The sequence below is a fragment of the Rhodnius prolixus genome, unplaced genomic scaffold (genome assembly GCF_049639745.1).
Source record: "Rhodnius prolixus isolate KJV_2025 unplaced genomic scaffold, Rpr scaffold_7, whole genome shotgun sequence".
NCBI lineage: Eukaryota > Metazoa > Arthropoda > Insecta > Hemiptera > Reduviidae > Rhodnius > Rhodnius prolixus.
Genome location: NW_027411582.1, coordinates 4,847,101 through 4,869,016, shown reverse-complemented (window position 1 = coordinate 4,869,016; position 21,916 = coordinate 4,847,101). Strand labels below are relative to the sequence as shown.

At 33.0% G+C, this 21,916-nt stretch overlaps 2 protein-coding genes and 1 pseudogene across 3 annotated transcripts; all 3 read left to right on the top strand.

Annotated features, from left to right (window-relative positions):
* LOC141446575 (uncharacterized) overlaps nt 1–7,702 on the top strand; it is a 28,471-nt pseudogene extending 20,769 nt beyond the window's left edge.
* A 324-nt stretch (nt 7,703–8,026) lies between these two features.
* LOC141446803 (probable cytochrome P450 6a14) lies at nt 8,027–11,873 on the top strand. Of its 2 annotated transcripts, none has more exons than XM_074113599.1 (6): nt 8,027–8,159; nt 9,458–10,039; nt 10,287–10,648; nt 10,817–11,035; nt 11,363–11,605; nt 11,684–11,873. In XM_074113599.1, exons 2-6 carry the CDS (start codon nt 9,483–9,485, stop codon nt 11,848–11,850), a joined length of 1,548 nt encoding a protein of 515 aa, XP_073969700.1. In that variant the 5' UTR covers nt 8,027–8,159; nt 9,458–9,482; the 3' UTR covers nt 11,851–11,873. The 2 variants fall into 2 exon arrangements, with proteins under 2 accessions (XP_073969700.1, XP_073969699.1); XM_074113598.1 differs by having other exon boundaries at nt 8,100–8,195.
* Nucleotides 11,874–12,875: 1,002 nt separating this feature from the next.
* LOC141446802 (probable cytochrome P450 6a14) lies at nt 12,876–21,658 on the top strand. Its single transcript, XM_074113596.1, has 6 exons — nt 12,876–13,003; nt 18,023–18,586; nt 19,759–20,120; nt 20,305–20,523; nt 20,603–20,845; nt 21,258–21,658. Exons 2-6 carry the CDS (start codon nt 18,033–18,035, stop codon nt 21,428–21,430), a joined length of 1,551 nt encoding a protein of 516 aa, XP_073969697.1. The 5' UTR covers nt 12,876–13,003; nt 18,023–18,032; the 3' UTR covers nt 21,431–21,658.
* The last annotated feature ends 258 nt before the right edge of the window (nt 21,659–21,916 follow it).

Below are 21,916 nucleotides of genomic sequence, written 5' to 3'. Positions count from 1 at the left end.
AATGAGTGCAAAACGGTCTGATTGTGGCCAAAATTAAATATATTTTTTTGGCCTAAATCAACCGAAAGTGCCAATATATTGCATTTTTGCCTTGTATGTGACTCAGGTTACATCAAAAAAATCGGATATTTCCGGTGAAAAATTAAAATGGAAAATTTGAAGCTTTTCTTTCCTAGTTAAAACCAAATGTCAAAAATCGCATGTTAAATTCAAATTTGGTATTTCCGTTTGAGCGCCGCCAAAAACTCATACAAATAATTTATTTGGTTAAAATCAAATAACCAAAAGTGCTGATTTCACTGCAATGAACCAACTAACTACAATCAACCAGAAGACAAACTACATACATACAGACTGATTGTTAGCTTTAACCCCTTCCACTCGCAGTCATTATACATCTCAAGGGAATCTGAACATCCGGCGACGCTTAAATTAAGTGCCATTAGCGATGGACTTTAATTATTGGCCATTTATTTTCGAAGTGAATCAACAAAAAGCTTCATTGTTCTGCGCACATATAAAATAATATTGTTAAATAATGGAAGATATTTTAATAACTATTGAACGAATCCTGCCTGCGAACAACAATAAGTATTATTGTTTAAAGAGTTTAAAGAAAAAAAATTTTTGTAGCAAATAATTTTGTTAAAAATTTGCAACAAATATTACTCAAACTGAATGAAGAGAAAAGCTTAGAGAAAATATGGCTTTTCCAGATTCTTAATTTTAATGTTTTAATAATAACTTTGCAATTATTTTTCAAGAAAAAGAAAAAGAAAAGTCACTGATAGAATTTGTCAAGTTTTATCAAAACGGCGTCCACTTAAAACTCAAACGACCTTGAAGAAGTGATAAAGATTTGACCAAAATTTGAAAAAAAAATTACCCAAAACTCATCCACTCCCACCCCAAAAATAATGTTTTTATCTTAAACATTCGCCGATATTTATTTAATTTTTGATAACAATATTTAATTTAAGAGAAAAAACACTTTAAAAATATAAAGTGGATTTTTTGTTTTATTATTATTATTTCAGGCGCCATAACAGCCGAGTGGTTACAGGTGTTGACACAATAAGCCTTTATTGTGGAAGTGGCTTTGATTGCCAGTCTTGCCAATTAACTTTATTTAGAAATACAAATTTCCCAACTGAGTAAGATACAGGTTCAGTAGCGACTTTTCGAAACAAACTTAATTCTTCATAAGTTTATAAAACCGTACATCATACTAGAAAAAGTTTTGTACCCCAGAACTGCCAGAAAAAGGATCTTTACTAAACTTATTTTTTTATTTTTTTTTTTTTAATTTAAGGCGCGTCAATATCTAACGTCTTTAGCGTCCGTAGCTTTGAATTTGACTTGATCGTAATGGTTATACGATCTGTATATATTTTTTTAGAATGGTTATAGGCGATATGGCTTGAAGCTTGGTTACATATCCATTTGGTTGTTCACCGTTAACTGATCACAACTCAAGGCTACTACATAAATTCAATTGAACTTGTAGGTCAACTAGACACTAGTTGTAGCAATTTAAAAGTATAGTGGATGCCTTTCAAGTATTTAGCAGCATATTCGCTTCCACTATAACCTCCATCATCCCAATCAATAACAGTAGCACAAAATATCTGATATGATTCTCTCACTTCTTCGAACCAGATCATTTAAAGGTGATTTAAACCCTGGCTAACTTACCTATTAGGCATACTTAACTATTAAATAATACTCAATTAAATAAAATCGAAGACCTAGACTAGGAATCGAACGCACTAAACCAACAATACATCTTAGCATTGCGGGTCTAGCCTATAACCTCCTAACATACTTTACTATAAACTCATATTAACCATTAAATATAATCCAAGATTTAGAGATAGGGAATCGAACCCACTAAACCAACAATACATCTTAGCTTTGCGGGTCTAGCCTATAACCGCCTAACATACTTTACTATAAATTTCTCATATTAACCATTAAATAAAATCCAAGACTTAGAGATAGGGAATCGAACCCACTAAACCAACAATACATCTTAGCATTGCGGGTCTAGCCTATAACCTCCTAACATACTTTACTATAAATTCCTCATATTAAACATTAAATAAAATCCAAGACTTAGAGATAGGGAATCGAACCCACTAAACCAACAATACACCTTAGCTTTGCGGGTCTAGCCTATAACCTCCTAACATACTTTACTATAAATTTCTCATATTAACCATTAAATAAAATCCAAGACTTAGAGATAGGGAATCGAACCCACTAAACCAACAATACATCTTAGCATTGCGGGTCTAACCTATAACCTCCTAACATACTTTACTATAAATTTCTCATATTAACCATTAAATAAAATCCAAGACTTAGAGATAGGGAATCGAACCCACTAAACCAACAATACACCTTAGCTTTGCGGGTCTAGCCTATAACCTCCTAACATACTTTACTATAAATTTCTCATATTAACCATTAAATAAAATCCAAGACTTAGAGATAGGGAATCGAACCCACTAAACCAACAATACACCTTAGCTTTGCGGGTCTAGCCTATAACCTCCTAACATACTTTACTATAAATTTCTCATATTAACCATTAAATAAAATCCAAGACTTAGAGATAGGGAATCGAACCCACTAAACCAACAATACATCTTAGCTTTGCGGGTCTAGCCTATAACCGCCTAACATACTTTACTATAAATTTCTCATATTAACCATTAAATAAAATCCAAGACTTAGAGATAGGGAATCGAACCCACTAAACCAACAATACATCTTAGCATTGCGGGTCTAGCCTATAACCTCCTAACATACTTTACTATAAATTCCTCATATTAAACATTAAATAAAATCCAAGACTTAGAGATAGGGAATCGAACCCACTAAACCAACAATACACCTTAGCTTTGCGGGTCTAGCCTATAACCTCCTAACATACTTTACTATAAATTTCTCATATTAACCATTAAATAAAATCCAAGACTTAGAGATAGGGAATCGAACCCACTAAACCAACAATACATCTTAGCATTGCGGGTCTAACCTATAACCTCCTAACATACTTTACTATAAATTCCTCATATTAACCATTAAATAAAATCCAAGACTTAGAGATAGGGAATCGAACCCACTAAACCAACAATACATCTTAGCATTGCGGGTCTAGCCACCTGAATATGGCGCCTGAATAGGACATGAGGTAAGATATGCCACCCTATAAACTGCCATTTCATTAATTTTTTTTTTACGATTTAATTTTTAAGTAACGTTCCAATATAATAGAGAATGTTATTCTAAGAATTCAAATTATTGACCAATTTGAGTTGTCAAAATCCACTTTAAGAACTGGATTAGTGAAATTTCCGTTTATCAGCCGGTAGTAACAAGAATTATTACCTAACCATCTCAAATAGATTGAAGAGGGGCCTGCTTTAAATATTGAACTGAATTCGCTCCCCTCCACAGTTCGGTAATGAACAACAAGTGACCACAAGTGTCTAGTAAAGTGCAGGCATTTACTGATTTTAAATTTCACCATTGTAAGTAATTTACCATTCTAAATTTGTATCCAATAATTTGGTTTTTTGAAACCAGCGCCGACTTGATATCGTAACCAGCCCAACACCCATCATCTCTTAACTTTTACATTTATTTGAAAAATTCTTCAGAAAAGTTTCTAAAAAGGAGGAAGCGTGACCTTGAGACTCAAGAAAACTGGTTGATCGGAAATAGTAAATCACTGATTTGATTTTTTTCGCATTCTCTTACTACGAATAACAGGAAGTCACAGTTTTTCTAATTAGTTTTCAGGAGAAAAAATATTAGTTCGAAAATGGTCAGATATTGTCTTTTATCGAAATTTAATGGTGCTTTACGTATCCGGGACTTACTTACATCCCTTCACTGGAAATTTATTACCAAATTTATAATAATTGAGAAATAATTAGTTATTTACAAAGTAACAGCGTTTGTAATAATAAATTCTCTTATATTAATAGAAATAGTGCGGATATTATGTACAATTCAAATTTTATGTAAAATCTACATATTTAAAACGAATTGGTGCATTCGGCAAGATTCAGATAGTTAAAGAAATAGTAACCGAAGCTAAGCGGTTACCCTTAACCTAGTTATGTAACTGTGATGTTCAGTGTTTTCTAACCAAAATAGAATTTAGTCTATGAGTAGTGGGGGAACCTGACTGATAACAACCAATTGGTGGCTAATTTGTACATTCCACATTTTATCTACAGTTTGTGGCTTGGCTTATTTGCTCTGAAGATTTCAGCAACTACCAAAAACTTTTTGTTTTTCTTTTTAGCGACTGGAGGACCGCCCATGGAACAATGATGCACCTAACCTCACTTCTAGTCAGCATAGTAATCTCCCTAGTCACTTTCGCCGTCTACAAAGTCTGGCGAAAGAACCGATATTGGCAAGAGCGTGGTGTACCCCACAGAAAACCATGGTTGTTTCTAGGCAATACAATCCCAGCATTTTTAGCCAAAACGACCACCGGTGAACAGTTCGCAGAAATATGTAAAGAATTTCCAAATTCTCCATACGTTGGTGGCTATGACTTCATGAAACCCCTACTGTTGATAACCGATCTTGATATTATTGAGAATATATTAATCAAAGACTTTATACATTTTGTCGATCATGGATTTAATGTGGATTTCAAGAATCGTCCGTTTGATTCGAATCTATTCTTAATGAGTGGTAAACATTGGCGTGCGGTCAGAAATAAACTGTCGCCCTTGTTCACCACTGGGAAACTGAGAATGATGTTTGACTCGATGAAACAGTGTGGAGATCAATTAGTGGAACAGTTGGAGGCGGCTAACCGACAGGAAATCGAGATGAAGGAGTACCTCCGATGCTTTGCGGTCGATGTTATTGGGTAAGGTATAATATTTATCCCTCAGTTCTAACTCACAAATTATCTACAAATTCCCAAAAATTTGGGTCAAATTTCATTTTCATCCACATTATACGCTCTATTAAACACAACATTACACTAAAATGTAACCTTACTGGAAAACCTACCCCAAACCTTCCCTCAAAATGCCTTAAAACAGTTTTTTTTTATTGAAAAATCATAAATTAAAAGGAAGTTATGAATCTTTGTCCGCCCCTATAAGGCGTTTACCAGGAGCCATTTTCGGGAAAGTGAACAATTCATTTGCGTAAATGAGGTACTTCCGGTTGACAACTTTTTGTTTTTCAAACTCGATTTTAACAGTACTTTCAATTTTTTCAAATTTTTGAGACCCAAATCTGGATTATAGGAAATCCGGAAGTTCGTATACTTGAACTAAATATAAAAGACTTAACAATTGAACCTTAGCACGATTGCAACACTACCACCTGATGTGCGATAAGATAAGGTAATATTTCAATGCCCGGCCTGCCTGAAAACATATTTTATGCCTGACAAAAAACTAAAAATTCTATTTACTGTATCCCATTTTCTTGACTACATTAGCCGTAGTGAAAACATTGCACCTGGTTAGGTCACACACATGTTTAAAAAGCCCGAATGTAAACAAACAGACGCCCACATTTCCCCCACTCTAATGGTCTCTCCACCACAACTCAGTTGACATTGAAACCTTCTGTTACTAACCCCCCGCCACCGCCAAGCGATTCTATTGAAGGCCAATGCCAATTGTATTAGATAATGGAAAACACACCCACACGACTTCCTGTCTTTTTTTTGTTTACACTTCTATCAAAGGCGACTTGGAACTTCTTTTAGATAAATGTACACATTAATCAATAAATAGTTAGAGAACTAACTCCTAGGCCGAGATCTCAACAATTCTTTGCAGAATTTCAGACGAGATTCTACGGAACTCCAACTTTAAATTATCTGGGCTTACCACTCGCAAGGACTTCCTGTAACTACAACGCTCCTCAGTTCTAACTCACAAATTATCTACAAATTCCAAATTATTTGTCACTAATTTAATTCTTATCAGTTTAGAAGGAATCTAGCCACACCTTACTCAGCAATTAAAGCCGGACTCAGCAATTCGCACAGCCAGGAAAATCTAGGGAGATGATTTCGAACAAATCTTAAAAGAAATTTGAAAATCTAAAGTATTTCCCTTTTTTTACAGATCATGCGCATTCGGCATTGACGCTGGCACCTTGGCTAATCCAAACAATGAATTTTACAAAATGGCTAAGAAAACTTTCAAAATGGATCTATGGCAAATAATCAAACTAATATTGGTGGTAACTTTTACGCCGATTGCACGTTTCTTCAATATTTCATTCAATAAACGAGACGTTAAAAAATATTTCTGTAATGTTATCGATGAAACTTTAAAATACAGAAGGGAAACCGAATTTAGACGAAATGATTTCGTGCAAATGATGATGCAGCTACAATCAAAAGGCTACGTAGAGATACAGACTAAAGACCCAGCTGATGACTATCTGGGCATGGAACAGTCTACCTACACCACTTGGAAGTATGGTGAATATTTTGGCCTTAATTTACCTACTTTCTATATAAGGGAAGATTCTTTCCTTATTCCGGTATAATACATCGTTCAGAAGCCTACAATGTTATAAAGGAAGTCTAAACCGGAAGCTACAGAGAGTCGTGTGAGTGGTAACCCCAGATTTGTTGTTCTTGTTACAGAAATGTCCGATGAAGAAATGACTGGACATGCGTTCACATTCCTAACAGCTGGTTTTGATTCATTATATTTAACTATGTTACACGCTCTGTATGAATTTGCCAAAAATCCAGAAATTCAGGAAAAAGCTAGGCAGGAGATTTTAATCGAAATGAAGAGTACAGAGACGATGACGTATCAAACACTAAAGGAAATGACGTATTTAGAACAATGCGTTAAAGGTAATCAATTACGTTTATATGATTTGCATATTGAAAAAAAAACTTTCAATTTAAAGCTTACGCATGACGTCAAACAATGTATTTGTTAAGAAATGACGTACTTATTCCAATTTGGGCTGAGTCTACCCAAAATATTTTCCCAAAAATGAAAACAAGATTTTCTTCAATAATGGAAAATTATTCCCACATTTTATTTTTGCTATTATTTATTACACAGATGGCAAGACTGTACAATTAACAGTAATGGCACGTTAGAGTTAAGGAAGTTAGTATTCTCATCAACTAACACACAGCGATAACTAATCTCCCTGATATCTTCTTTGACAGAAACCCTCAGGAAATATTCTCCCTCCCAGTTTCTGATGCGAGCCTGTACCAAAGACTACATCCTGCCAGATGGATTCAAAATTCAACGAGGACAAAAAATCATGATACCTGTCATATATCTCCATGGGAACCCTAATATATATCCAGAACCGGAAAGATTTCAACCAGAAAGATTTGATCCAGACAGTTCGCTGCATTCTTGTGCTTTTCTACCATTCGGCAACGGTCCAAGAATCTGTATTGGTAAACATCTGTTGCTTTGTATTATAGCTTTTATATCATCTAAATATAACTTTATATTTATAATGCATTTTCTTGCAGCCATGAGATTTGCCATGTTGGAGATCAAATACTGTCTAGCCAAACTGTTGATGAACTACAGATTCCAGATCAACAACAAAACCAAAGAACCATTGACACTAAATCCAAAATCCTTATTTACTGAACCAAATGAAAATATTATCTTCAATATTACCAAAATTGAAAAAGTTTAACAATAAAATCGATAAATATTTGACTTAAATGATTTTGATGCCTTTCTATTATTAATTTCTCGGGCAGGAATTTGAATCCAACGCATATCCAAGCCTTAGATGGGAATCGAACCCATACATCTTAGCTTTTGCGGGTCTCGCCTCTAACCGCTCGGTTATCGTGGCTCCTGAATAGAGTATGTTAGATATCCCTCCCCGTAAGGTAGCATTTCATTTAATTTTTAAGCAAAGTCCAATATATCAGAGAATGTTAATCTATGGATTCAAATTATTGACCTATTTGAGTCGTCAAAATCCACTTTAAGAACTGGATTAGTGAAATTTCCGCTTAACAGCTGGTAGTGACAAGAATTAATACCAAATTATCTCAAATAGATTGAAGAGGGGCCTGCTTTAAATAACAACTGAATTCGCTCCCCTCCACAGTTCGGTGATGAACAACAAGTGGCCACAAGTGTCTACAGGTCAGCTGACATTTCCCAATTTTAAACTTTACCATTGTAAGTAATTTACCATTCTAAATATTTATCCAATAATCTGGTTTTGTGAAACCAGCACCAGCTTGAGTAAGTAAAAGTAAAGTAAAGTAATGCCTACTTTTTTCAGGCAGGGCTTAACGTCCAGCTACCAAAGTAGGTGTCTTGGACGGAGGCGACTAGCAAACATACTTTACTGTAAATTTCTCATATTAACCATTAAATAAAATCCAAGGCCTAAGAACGGGGAATCGAACCCAGTACCACAGTACATATTAGCTTTACAGGTCTCGCCTTTAACCGCTCGGCTACCGTGACCGCCTCAGCGCCACCTTGATATCGTAACCAACCAAAAATCCATAATCATTTATACATTTATTTGAAAAATTATTCAAAAAAAGTTTCTAAAAGGAGGGAAACGTGACCTTGAGACTTGAGGAAAACTGGTCTGATCGGAAATAGGAATTCACTGATTCTAATTTTTCGCATTCTCTTACTAAGAATAAAAGGAAGTCTCCATTTTTCTAATTATTTAGTTTTCTCAAAAAATTTTAGAGAATTTAATTTAGAGTTCGTAAAATTTATTTTAAAAAATGGAGAGACTAGTTTTGGTGTTTACAGTTTTAATGTGCTTGTAATGATGAAATAAATTCACTAGCCTCTTCAGTAAAATGGACGTTCCCTTATCACATATTTCTTATCAACGAAGATTAAATCTTACGTTAAAACTATGATATAGAGTAAAGACAAAATATGGCCGAACCGGAAGTTTGAATCTATTGAACTATGTCGTTTATCGTTCGTATAAATACTACAAATATTAATTAGGGTTTCCCTTATAAAGTCTTAAACATTTAGTAAAAAATTCTATGTTCTACTAAAAATAACTTGGAGATTTTATGATAGAAAAGTGTGCGGATATTGCAATTCAAATTTTATTTTGGGCTGCCAGACGTCGCATGGCTGAAGTAGCCATTGATCATGAAGGCGTAGAATAAAAAAAAAAATTCAATTTTTTTGCAAAATCTATATAAAACGAATTGGTGCTTTCGGCAAGATTCAAACAGTTAAATAAATAGTAACCGAAGCTAAGCGGTTACCCTTAACCTAGTTCAGTGTTTTCTAACCAAAATAGAATTTAGTCTATGAGTAGTGGGGGAACCTGACTGATAACAACCAATTGGTGGCTAATTTGTACATTCCTCATTTTATCTACAGTTTGTGGCTTGGCGTACTTGCTCTGAAGATTTCAGCAACTACCAAAAACGTTTTGTTTTTCTTTTTAGCGACTGGAGGACCGCCCATGGAACAATGATGGACCTAACCTCACTTCTAGTCAGCATAACAATCTCCCTAGTCACTTTCGCCGTCTACAAAGCCTGGCGAAAGAACCGATACTGGCAGGAACGTGGTGTACCCCACAGAAAACCATGGCTGTTTCTAGGCAATAAAATCGTACCATTTCTTACCAAAAAGACCGGCGGTGAACTTATCGCAGAAATGTGTAAAGAATTTCCAAATTCTCCATACATTGGTGGCTATGACTTCATGAAACCCATACTGTTGATAACCGATCTTGATATTATTGAGAATATATTAATCAAAGACTTTATGCATTTTACTGATCGTGGATTTAATGTGGATTTCAAGAATCGTCCGTTTGATTCGAATCTATTCTTAATGAGTGGTAAACATTGGCGTGCGGTCAGGCACAAACTGTCGCCCTTGTTCACCACTGGGAAACTGAGAATGATGTTTGACTCGATGAAACAGTGTGGAGATCAATTAGTGGAACAGTTGGAGGCGGCAAACCGACAGGAAATTGAGATGAAAGAGTACCTCCGATGCTTTGCGGTCGATGTTATTGGGTAAGGTATACATTTATATTTCTTGCTTTACGGGAAAAAATATACTGCTATGGTCACAGAACTTATTATTTGTCTTGAATTTAATTCTTGTCACTATAAAAGGAATCTAGTCACACCTTCTCACAAAAACTTACGCAGCAATTAAAGCCGGACTCAGCAATTCGCACAGCCAGGAAAATCTAGGGAGATGATTTCGAAAAAATCTTAAAAGAAATTTGAAAATCTAAAGTATTTCCATTTTTTACAGATCATGCGCATTCGGCATTGACGCTGGCACCTTGGCTAATCCAAAAAATGAATTTCACAAAATGGCTAAGAAAATTTTCAAACTGGATCTATGGCAAATAATCAGACTAATATTGTTGACCACTTTTACGCCGATTGCACGATTATTCAATATTTCAATCAATAAACGAGACGTCAGAAAATATTTCTGTAATATTATTGATGAAACTTTAAAATACCGAAGGGAAACCGAATTTAGACGAAACGATTTCGTGCAAATGATGATGCAACTACAATCGCAAGGCTACGTCGAGATACAGACTAAAGACCCAGCTGATTACTATCTGGGCATGGAACAGTCTACCTACACCACTTGGAAGTATGGTGAATATTTTGGCCTTAATTTACCTAGTTCCTATATAAGGGAAGATTCTTTCCTTATTCCGGTATAATACATCGTTCAGAAGCCTACAATGTTATAAGGGAAGTTTAAAACGGAAGCTACAGAAAGTCGTGAGAGTTGTAACCCCAGGTTTGTTGTTCTTGTTACAGAAATGTCCGATGAGGAAATAACTGGACATGCGTTCACATTTCTATCACTAGGTTTCGATACATTGTTACATACAATGTTATTCGCTCTGTATGAATTTGCCAAAAATCTAGAAATTCAGGAAAAAGCTAGGCAGGAGATTTTAATCGAAATGAAGAGTACAGAGACGATGACGTATCAAACACTAAAGGAAATGACGTATTTAGAACAATGCGTTAAAGGTAATCAATTACGTTTATATGATTTGCATATTGAAAAAAAAACTTTCAATTTAAAGCTTACGCATGACGTCAAACAATGTATTTGTTAAGAAATGACGTACTTATTCCAATTTGGGCTGAGTCTACCCAAAATATTTTCCCAAAAATGAAAACAAGATTTTCTTCAATAATGGAAAATTATTCCCACATTTTATTTTTGCTATTATTTATTACACAGATGGCAAGACTGTACAATTAACAGTAATGGCACGTTAGAGTTAAGGAAGTTAGTATTCTCATCAACTAACACACAGCGATAACTAATCTCCCTGATATCTTCTTTGACAGAAACTCTGAGGAAATATCCCCCAGCACAGGTACTGATTCGAGTCTGTACCAAAGACTACACCCTGCCAGATGGATTCAAAATTCAACGAGGACAAAGAATCATGATACCTATCATATATCTCCATGTTAACCCTAATATATATCCAGAACCGGAAAGATTTCAACCAGAAAGATTTGATCCAGACAGTTCGCTGCATTCTTGTGCTTTTCTACCATTCGGCAACGGTCCAAGAATCTGTATTGGTAAACATCTGTTGCTTTGTATTATAGCTTTTATATCAACTAAATATAACTTAATATTTATAATGCATTTTCTTGCAGCCATGAGATTTGCCATGTTGGAGATCAAATACTGTCTAGCCAAACTGTTGATGAACTACAGATTCCAGATCAACAACAAAACCAAAGAACCATTGACACTAAATCCAAAAGCCTTATTAACAGAACCAAATGAAAATATTATCTTCAATATTACCAAAATTGAATAAAAACAATCGATTTTATGGTTGAACATGGAATTTTTACACCTACATCAATTTATATGATTTCATTACAATAAAACAATGTGCTGAAGGAGCTGTGACATTACAGCTCCCCAAGATGCCCAATAAACTAATATTTCCTAAGGAATGTTTCAAACTAAGTGATTAAACCAAACTAACCATATTTTCAAGTACAAAACTAAGTCCCTATTTACTGACTAGAAAACTCCAAAAAAGCACTTCTCCACAATAGCAATGCCAACTAGGACTTCTAACAATTAGCCACTTCTAGCAATTGAACAATTTACTGAAGTGGCAGTTCAGAGAAGACATCCATCCCTTCCTGAAAACGACAGTAAAATGATGCTTGAAAAAGTTGGTGTGAAACATTCACACCGATTGTAGCCAACTGAATGGGCTAAAACCAACTGAAGTTATTCAGTAAAGTTAAACTTTACTTACAAACAAATTTCTACGTACCAAACAATAAATGAGGCAGCTTATTCTACTTAAATGACGTTTTGAAGGAAGGAATCTTAACCCATCTTTTCTCTATAACAGCCGTAAGAAGCATTTTCCAGCAAAAAATGTTATGGATTGCAGTTATGGTTCTGCTTTTCGGCAAAGAGCATACAAACATTACAGAAAATTCGGAAAGTTATAGAATTAAAAAAAAAATCAATCAAATACTTCATTTCCGGGTTAAGTATTTCCACTACATCCTTAATATCGCATCCTCAGAAAGCGCCAAAGTCAATTACGAAATTTCTCTTTCAAGATTTTTTGGTGTTTGCGTAATTGTGAACACAAATAAACACACATCAACTTTGAAAAAAAGCTTATTTCATACTGAACAGACCTTAAAACATGTCTTTCCGAAGAAAATTTAAAATGAAAAATTTAGGCAATAGCATTATTTCTTTTTATGAAGCTTAAGAAATATATATATAAAACGAAGAATCTAATTGAACTACAAAATCTGCCCGAGACCCTTGAGATAAGACGATGCGAAAGATAAGTAATGGGCACACCTAAGACAAAGTAGTCTTATTGCGCATGACTCGTCTAAAGAACTCAAGGCTAGTTGAATTCCATCCATTATTCAAGGCAGAGGGTCACAAAAGCAGTCATTTCACCACTTATGCACTCTTCAGACTGGGTATGTAATAGAATTTTACAAAATCTCAATAATGTCTCATATTAACATCTCTTGTACCTGGAATAAATGTAAAAGGAGTTCTTTACCAATACTCACAAGCGAATAATAACACCGGAATTAAGCATTTTGTAGACCACTGTTGCAGGATGTTCAAAATTGATAAGTGACGTCATGCACCCGTCTAGGTTTTAGCTAAAAAAAAAAAAATCCCCCCCATCGGAAGTATGTCTATTTCTCTCTCTCTCTCGCCCACATCATTTTACGGCTACTTCATCGAAAGTAGATCTCAAAATTGTATTTAAACACAGAGCCATGTTTACCAAACTGTGCGCATTAATAAATAATTAAAATGAGTGTAAAAATAAACTTTTGTGTGATCACATATGTCAACTTTCTTGGACAAAGTATTGGAAGCGTCATTAGTACCTTAATGAAAACCCAAGTTTGGGTTTAATAATATCAACATACAGACAAACACGCCATGTTCTAAACCCAAAATTGACTTTAGTAACCCAGAACCCCAATAATCCAAAACAAACCGAAGTGATCATAAAATAGGTTTAGACCAAGTTCATGTAAAAAAAAAAAAAAAACATTGCGCCCGTTGAAACAATCAACTGGCGATTATGTGGCAATTGAGTGAATATATTTGAGAAATGGCAATGGATAAGAAATAATAATTAATCAACGAATGGCATTTCTCCTCCATTAATCATTGAAATCATGATTGAAGTGTACCCAAGAATTTGACAATGGGAATCACATTCAAGTATGACCACATCTAAGTATGTGAACCTGTACTTCACAATTTACAAGGAAAACCGTCCGTCTTTATAAATGGAAAGAAATAAAGTACAGTCCAACTGTTGGTGGCGCCTGCTGAATGAGTTCAAGTGTAAAATAGTACTTTAATTTGAGAATTAATTGTGCAAGAAAACAAAAAACATTTAAAATTTTAATTCTAGTCCAATTTAGCAGCTAGTTAATTGGGCCGACCAAAAACTACAATTGCAGGTTAAGATTTAGTGATTCTAAAAACAACATCTGACAGCAACAGCATCGCCAAATTCATAAATATGTTCTCAATTTTTCTTTTCTAACGTCTCCAAAAGTCGAAGAAATTATTTTAGATCTAGGCAGTAGCCTAAAAGAACAAAATTTTAGGGGAATTGCAGCCAACATCAATGATTAGTACGGAATGTTTTATTCTATACGAGTATTTAACTATGCAATTAAGTTATTTGAACGTATAAATAACAGCCATTAAGATAGAAAAAGTGCGTGTCACTCAATTTATTTTAAAATGAACTTAATTTTGAAAATTCAACATAAACACGATACTTCTCCTTACCAAGTGCAAGAGCATGAGACAAAACTATTAAAAACCTGAAAATTATAATCTTCTAGTATTTCATAATGCTACACTACTAGCGCTCCTAGCGACAATTAAAATAAACTTCAACACTAAAAGCCCCAATTTAAACCATTAGCAAAAATGAAACGTTAATTAATTAAAGCAGTTAATCAATAACCACCATTAAAATAAGCAACATTAAAGATTACGTATTGTTTAACTAAACAATCTTTACGATGTTAGAAATCAAAATGAAGCAGTTTTATCTTAGAAAGTAGTCACCTTGGTCACTTTTAGATTAAAAATTTGAGTGAATTATTGATCCACTCGTAAATTTAAAAACAACTTAAATGAAATTTTAAATAATTAAAATGTTTTTAATAAAGTCCTACCTTGTTTTCTTAAAAGATGTACTATTATATGAAGTGCCCTGAACCGAAAGTCGGTCCAACTTTAATCACTTACACAAATTTGCCGATTACAACACATTAAATATAATAAAATTGAATGTCATTAAATAAAAATAACTAAAAAGAATTTGTAAATAACAAACAGTAGGCATTTTAAAACTGATAACATTTTTAAATAACATCAACGTAAGAGTGTTAGAAATAAGAAAAAGATGGATGCAGGTAACTAAGCAGATCAGGTGATCTCTAGGCTTAGGGATATGAAGCAGAGTAGCCAACTGATGAATAATTAAATTATCCAGTTAAATTTTAAACAAATATCACAGTGCCTCTGGGTAACAGTACTGTTTTAAAAAAAAAACCTCTTTTCTTAACTCTTCAATAATTTTGTTTCTAAAATTGTCTGCATTTGTATTGATTAACAGTTAATAACAAAATAATAACAATTTACAATGTATTCTTTTATAAAACTTTTTTATTATTATTTTTTTTTACGTTCACTCACTACTTCCTCTTTTTGAGGTGCCGTAAATCTTAAAAATGAGTAAACAAAATAATTTTTAGAATATACATATGTATGTACTATAATAATAATCAAAAACAATCATTTTTTGGACTCATAAGAAATATTTTCGGTTTATGATTTCGAGACAATTACAATAATATCTTTTATAGTTGTATGTGAAAGTAAAAATGCGTTAAAACAAAAAATCTATTCATTAAAATGGCACTTCTAGATTGAATGATTAATCGTACACCAAAGTGGCACCTAAACTAAACTTGAGCACGGCGATTTCCCGCGATATGAGTTACGATAGATAAACACTTCTAAGCAGACAGACAATTTGAACTAACTACTAATTCATTTAAAAAATCCTCAAAACTTACACTTCCAATTACAACAAAAAATCAAATATCTTTCGAAACCTTCCTCTTTCGATGTTTAAGAGCAAGCAAAAAATGGATGATGTATTACTCAATTTAGAAAATGATACATTTCAAATTATGGAAAAGTTGGAATTTAAAAGAAAGAGAAAATTGTTTTTTGGGGTAGTGCCTATATTTCTAGAAATTTGGTAGACGGAGAAGGGACATATATTGCTAAAATTATATTTTAACAATTAATAAAGCAAGTACTAACAATGTTCGTCTTGTTAGGTTAAGAATTAGAAATAAAGGTAGCACACACAAAAACAAAAAATAACAATAATGAAAATTGCAATGAGAAATCAATTGATGAAAAGCAGTGGAAAATAGTCTTACCGTCCTGTGATGAAATGATGTGTTATACACTTAAGCTTCCAATAATGGATACAAGTAGATAGATAGTCCTGCATAGTCGCAGGCTTGTGTGCTCCAGAATATCCTATGTTGATGTGTAGCGAAGACCTCAGATGCGTTGATGAAGCAGAAGAAGCCAAATGAAGGAGCTGAAGAAATAGAAACTGAAGTTGATCACTGGAAAAGCCCATAAGTCCCTAGTACTGATGTCACATCATATATATAGAATAGAGGGTGAAAGGAGGTAGCAAAATAAATAAGAAATTTCCTACTTCACCGAAAATCAAATGAAGGATCGTACGATTGCTCCCAGTAGCCAGGCATTGCTTGAGGGAATAAAGTTAGTGGTTTTAACATGGAATTAATGAAAAACGTATGCAACCTATCGGCCATTGACCGAACTATGAAACTAACCGCTTTTCAGATTTAAAATTTTGACCTTATGTAACGGTTAGTTCGATCAATTTTGACAAAACGTTGGTATAATGAAGAAAAGTTTAAAATAGAAAGTAATTTATTCTACAAAACAATTTCTATTTTCTATTTCAATTTTTTAATAAACGTTACGTTTTAGATTTTTCAAGGTTTTGAGATTTTCTTCATGTAAATAGAACTAAATCTTTCATTAGAACGACTTGTACCTCTCTGAACGATCCTATTTCTTCCGGAGTCCCACAGGGGAACATACTTATACCTCTGCTTTAGATACGGCTGACCTACCTACCAATCCTAGAACAGTTACCTTCATTTATGCTGACGATCCATTTTGTCCCCAAACAAAGATCCTATCATAGCCATCCGAAACATCCAAAATCATCTCCAAATCCTTGAACCTTGGCTCCGACGATGGAGAATCAAGGTTAACGAATAAAAATTAAAATACACTGTGTTCATATCAAAACAAAATACCCTCCCTCCTCTTTATCTTAATAACATCCTAATCCCAATAGTGAATCAAGTGAAATATCTCCAATTTTATCTGGGCAAACGACTCAAATTGAACTCCCACAAACGGAGAGACTTTAGCTTTAGATGAAGACCTCTGATGAAAAGAAAAACCCTCGAGATCTTATTTGTTAATAGTAATTTGTCCTCAGATATTTTACATTTATACTACATATCATACTAAAGAAATATTCATCAACAACTTTCTGAATGTCAGGGACAAACCTGTTAAAGATGTTTTTTTCCAGTTTTCCTTGTGTTGGTGATTTGTAGAAAAAGGCAAGAATCAATATTTAACGACATACGCATGATCTTAAGATTACCTATAAATTAAGTTGAGTTCTGAATGGTTAACTTTATTAACATCTACGAAATACTGGCAAAGTGTTGCAACGACTATGAAATCTCTGTGAAAACTCAAACAATCTTAAGTTAAAAAAGAAGAACGAGGAATTAGATTTAGTTATTAGTAATTTAAAGAAGTGTATGATATACACAAATTTTCAAGGATAGTAAATACAAACTCCATAGTAAAAATAAATTGGTAAATACTACTAATGTAAATAATTACACAGGTGCTGAGTTTAGTAGTATCTTTAATCTTTTGCTTAAGCTTTGCAGCAAATTACAAAAACAATAAATTTTTCAATGAAAAATCAAACGGTCCATTTCATCTCAAAGTGATCTAACACTTGAATGTATCTATCTGCTAATGGTTCGTACCGCTGTATACCATTAGAGTAAGCCAAACGAATAAAAGAGTTCATCATTAATTATTCTAAAATATAGATGAAAGATAAAAATTGAATAATGCCCATCCCTATTAGTGACATCAATATTATACATGTACACTTTAAAGTTATTAATATTTGCTCTTAACTAGCACAGAAAGAGAAAGTAAATTACGTGGATTGTAAACCAGACTCACTCATAAATGGATAACCTGATCTTAAAAAAACAATTCTAAAAATTGATTATTGGAAATTTAATTAATAAGAAATTTGTGATAAATATGAATTTTATTTTCAGATTGTAAGAGATGGGACCAGTACTTTTTGGGCTTCTTTCCGTATTCTTTTCACTATTTCTGTACATACTTAGAAAGGCATATAAAATCACTAAGTACTGGGAAGAAAGAGGACTACCACATGTAAAACCTTTACTCTTTCTAGGCAATTCAGCCAGAACATTATTTTTAAGATTACATATCAGTGAACTACATCAAACTATATGCCAACAATTTCCAAATGAACCAGTCATTGGTTTCTATGATTTTTCCAAACCAGTTTTACTGGTAAAAGACGTGGATTTAATTGAGAAAATATTAATAAAAGATTTTGTACATTTCACTGATCATGGTTTTGAAATTGATGAAGGCAGAAATCCATTAGACACTAGTCTGTTCACTATGACTGGTAAAAGGTGGCGTGCCCTGCGTATCAAAATGTCGCCAATATTTACTTCAGGCAAATTAAGATATATGTACGGTCCGATGGACGATTGTGGTAATGCATTGCTATCGCTGCTAGAATTGGAACAAAATGATGTTGAAATTAAAGAGGTTTTAGGAAGATTTTCTATGGATGTCATTGGGTAAGTGATTGAATTCAACTTAAAAGTATGAAGACTTGAATGTTGTTTATTAGGCTTTTGTCAGTACTTGTTTTAAAAAAGCATATTTAATTCTCAATAGAATATAATAGTCCCTCAATTAGGTTACACTAAAGTAGAACTGTTTGAAGTGTATTTGTAATATTCGAACTATGTTGATGCAACTACAATAATACTACCAGCAAAATACACATGTAAGCATTAAAGATATCTGCTAAAATCAAGTAGCTAGCGCATCCTAGTAGACTTAAAAGTAACTAATTACTGTACAACGTTTTAAGATTGGAATTTACTGAAAATAATTAATCAATCCATAAAAGAAACTTTAAAAAACATATTTAATTTTTTAATTTTGATGGTAAAAACTTAATAAATAACTAATTTCTGAATTCATTACCTGCAAAGTGCTTTCGGGATTTCTTAATTGTGGAGCAATTAAACTACAAGGCATAAAACGCACAAAGCACTTATTAATTAACGAAAATAAAATTAATGTTTAATTAACTAATTTCATGAACTGATCTTTTTTATAGGAAAATGTTTAGAAGTTTAAATTTTGCTCCTTTAAGTTCAAATTGAGAAGTACAATCTACTAAACTACCACTGCTGCCTTTGATTACATTCTCTAATATAATTTTATTTTTATCATATTTTTTCTTGGTGCAATAACAACAAATAAGCGTAAAATATAATTATTGTTTATTTTTTTATTACAATAAATATATTATTATTTTTTATTGTGGTTAAGACTAATTATATATATATAAATTTTTTGTTTGCTTTGTTATTTCAATTAAACCTTCGAATAGAATCATTTGAAATTGGAATTTTGGCATATATAAAAAAAAAAACTGATATACAATATATTAATATTCATTTCTTATACAAATATATACTTTCAATTGTACAGTCAGCACCTTCTAGTGAGCCTTGTGAATGGTTGCCTCGTCCAAAATATAGTAAACAGATTGCAACTGCAAAGTATAAAAATAACGTAATAGATGAACTTTTTTGAATAGTCTCAACTCACTGGGTTTGAGTGTAAGAATTGAAAGATGCATTCTACATTATTTTATTATGATTTAGCACTTGCTCTGCCACTTTTGATCTCATTAAAAATTAATTTTTATTGTGTTTCTTGATCTCCATAACAGTTCTACTGCTTTTGGAATAGATGCTAAAAACTTAGCACAGTCAGACAATGAATTCCGGCGTATGGGTAAAAGGCAATTTGAAACGGATTATTTACAATTTGTAAAATTTATTATGGCGACAAATTTTCCAAAGCTTTTCAAAGCCTTAGGAATAACTTTTAATAAACCGGACGTTATAAAATATTTTTGTGAACTAATTAAGAATACACTAGAGTATAGGAAAAAGAATAATGTACATAGAAATGATTTCATACAAATGATGATACAATTACAAGAGAAGGGTTACGTTGAATTGCAGACCAAAGATGATTCTGATGATTTTTTAGAGATTGATACAAATACTTATAAAACAGAGAGTTTTGGTAAGTTCATTTTTTGTTTGTATTAATTTATTGAATACAGTTTATTATCTCTTCTCCTAAGAAGTGGTGTAATCGTACAGATTTCGATTATGAATACTGGATATATATATATAAATATGTGTGTGTGTATAAATTTCTAAAAGCTTATTGGGTCTATTGAGTACGAATTGTTTCTTTTTTCCAGAAATATCCGATGATTTGATATTAGGGCAAGCTTTCACTTTTCTAACTTCTGGCTTTGAAGCATCTGCGATTGTGTCGACGTACTTTCTATATGAACTTGTTAAACATCCATCAGTCATGAAAAAAGTCAAAGAAGAAATAACATATCATGCTAAAGACAATAAATCACTTACCTACGACGCGATAAGAGAGATGAACTATTTGGAACAATGTGTAAAAGGTTCTTTGTTTTAAATTTTTAACTTAATTACCATTTTTCTTTAATGGGAAACAAAGAATACTTTTTTTTTTATTTATAGAAACGTTGCGAAAACATTCACCAGCCCCGGTATTGTTCCGTGCCTGTACAAAAGAATATGCTTTGCCAAATGGTTATATTGTACCAGTTGGAGAGACAGTGATTGTACCAATTAGAGCCATTCATTATGATCCACATCATTTTCCAGAACCAAATGAATTTCGTCCAGAAAGATTTGATGCTGACCGTGTGGTACACCCGTGCGCTTTTCTTCCATTTGGTAATGGTCCAAGGATGTGTATAGGTATGTAAAATAGCGTAAAAAGTGAGGGTAATAAGATGAACAAGGGAACTAAATCATGCTCTTTACGGATATTGTTGGGACACGACGCAAACGAAAAGTGAGGGGATGAAATAAATTTTGTTCTGAAGTATTTTCAAGTTACAGTAAAAATTCATTTAGGTGCTACCTGCCTGACGGCTTTTTATACATAATCTTACTTAATTCTCTTGATTTTATCCTCGGCGTTTAGAAGTACATAGAATTCATAGGTACGTATTGCGTTTTATAGTTCACAAAGAACATTCTGGAAATACATATCTACCCAGGATAGGTTGGCAGCTTATGAGATACTTTGAAGGCAAAGTTAGATATACTTCATGCATCCTGTAAGTGATCCTTAAAATAATGAATTTTATAATTTTCTGTTTTACAGCCATGAGATTCGTTATGGTACAATTGAAATATACTTTGGCAAAATTATTAATGAATTATGATTTTACACTCAGTCCAAAAACTGTGGAACCTCTAACGTTGGATAACAAAAATTTTATTTCAACTCCTAAACAACGTGTATATTTAAACGTTACAAAAGTTAATTGTAATTAAGTCACTGTTTATGTAATTACTTACTTAAACATAGTGTTTTCCAGGAGAAATAGTAATTTATCAAACCCATGTTTTAATGCATTGTTTCTATTATCTTGATTTAAGTGAATTTTAAGCAAGTATATTTGCTTTTATTATAAGAGTATGTATTACATTTTAGTATATAATTTTAATACTTTGTGTTTTTAAAAGATACATAAGTTTCATTAAAAATTTGTTATTTGTAAACTTATTTGACATCACTTTCAAAAAATCGTTATTCAAATGATAAAATCACGGCAGCTTGAGAATGAAACTTGGGTGAAATTGATTTAAAACTGAACTATTCAGCAAGTCAGCAAGTGTAGTGTGAGAAGGAAACATAAGTGAATTCGAAATCTCTACGCTAAACTGATGAAGGTTGAAAATCCGAAACCAAACCGAAAGTGCTATAAACATGAGTGGAATGACGAATAAAATCAAAGATATCCGGTGCTGCGCACCTAA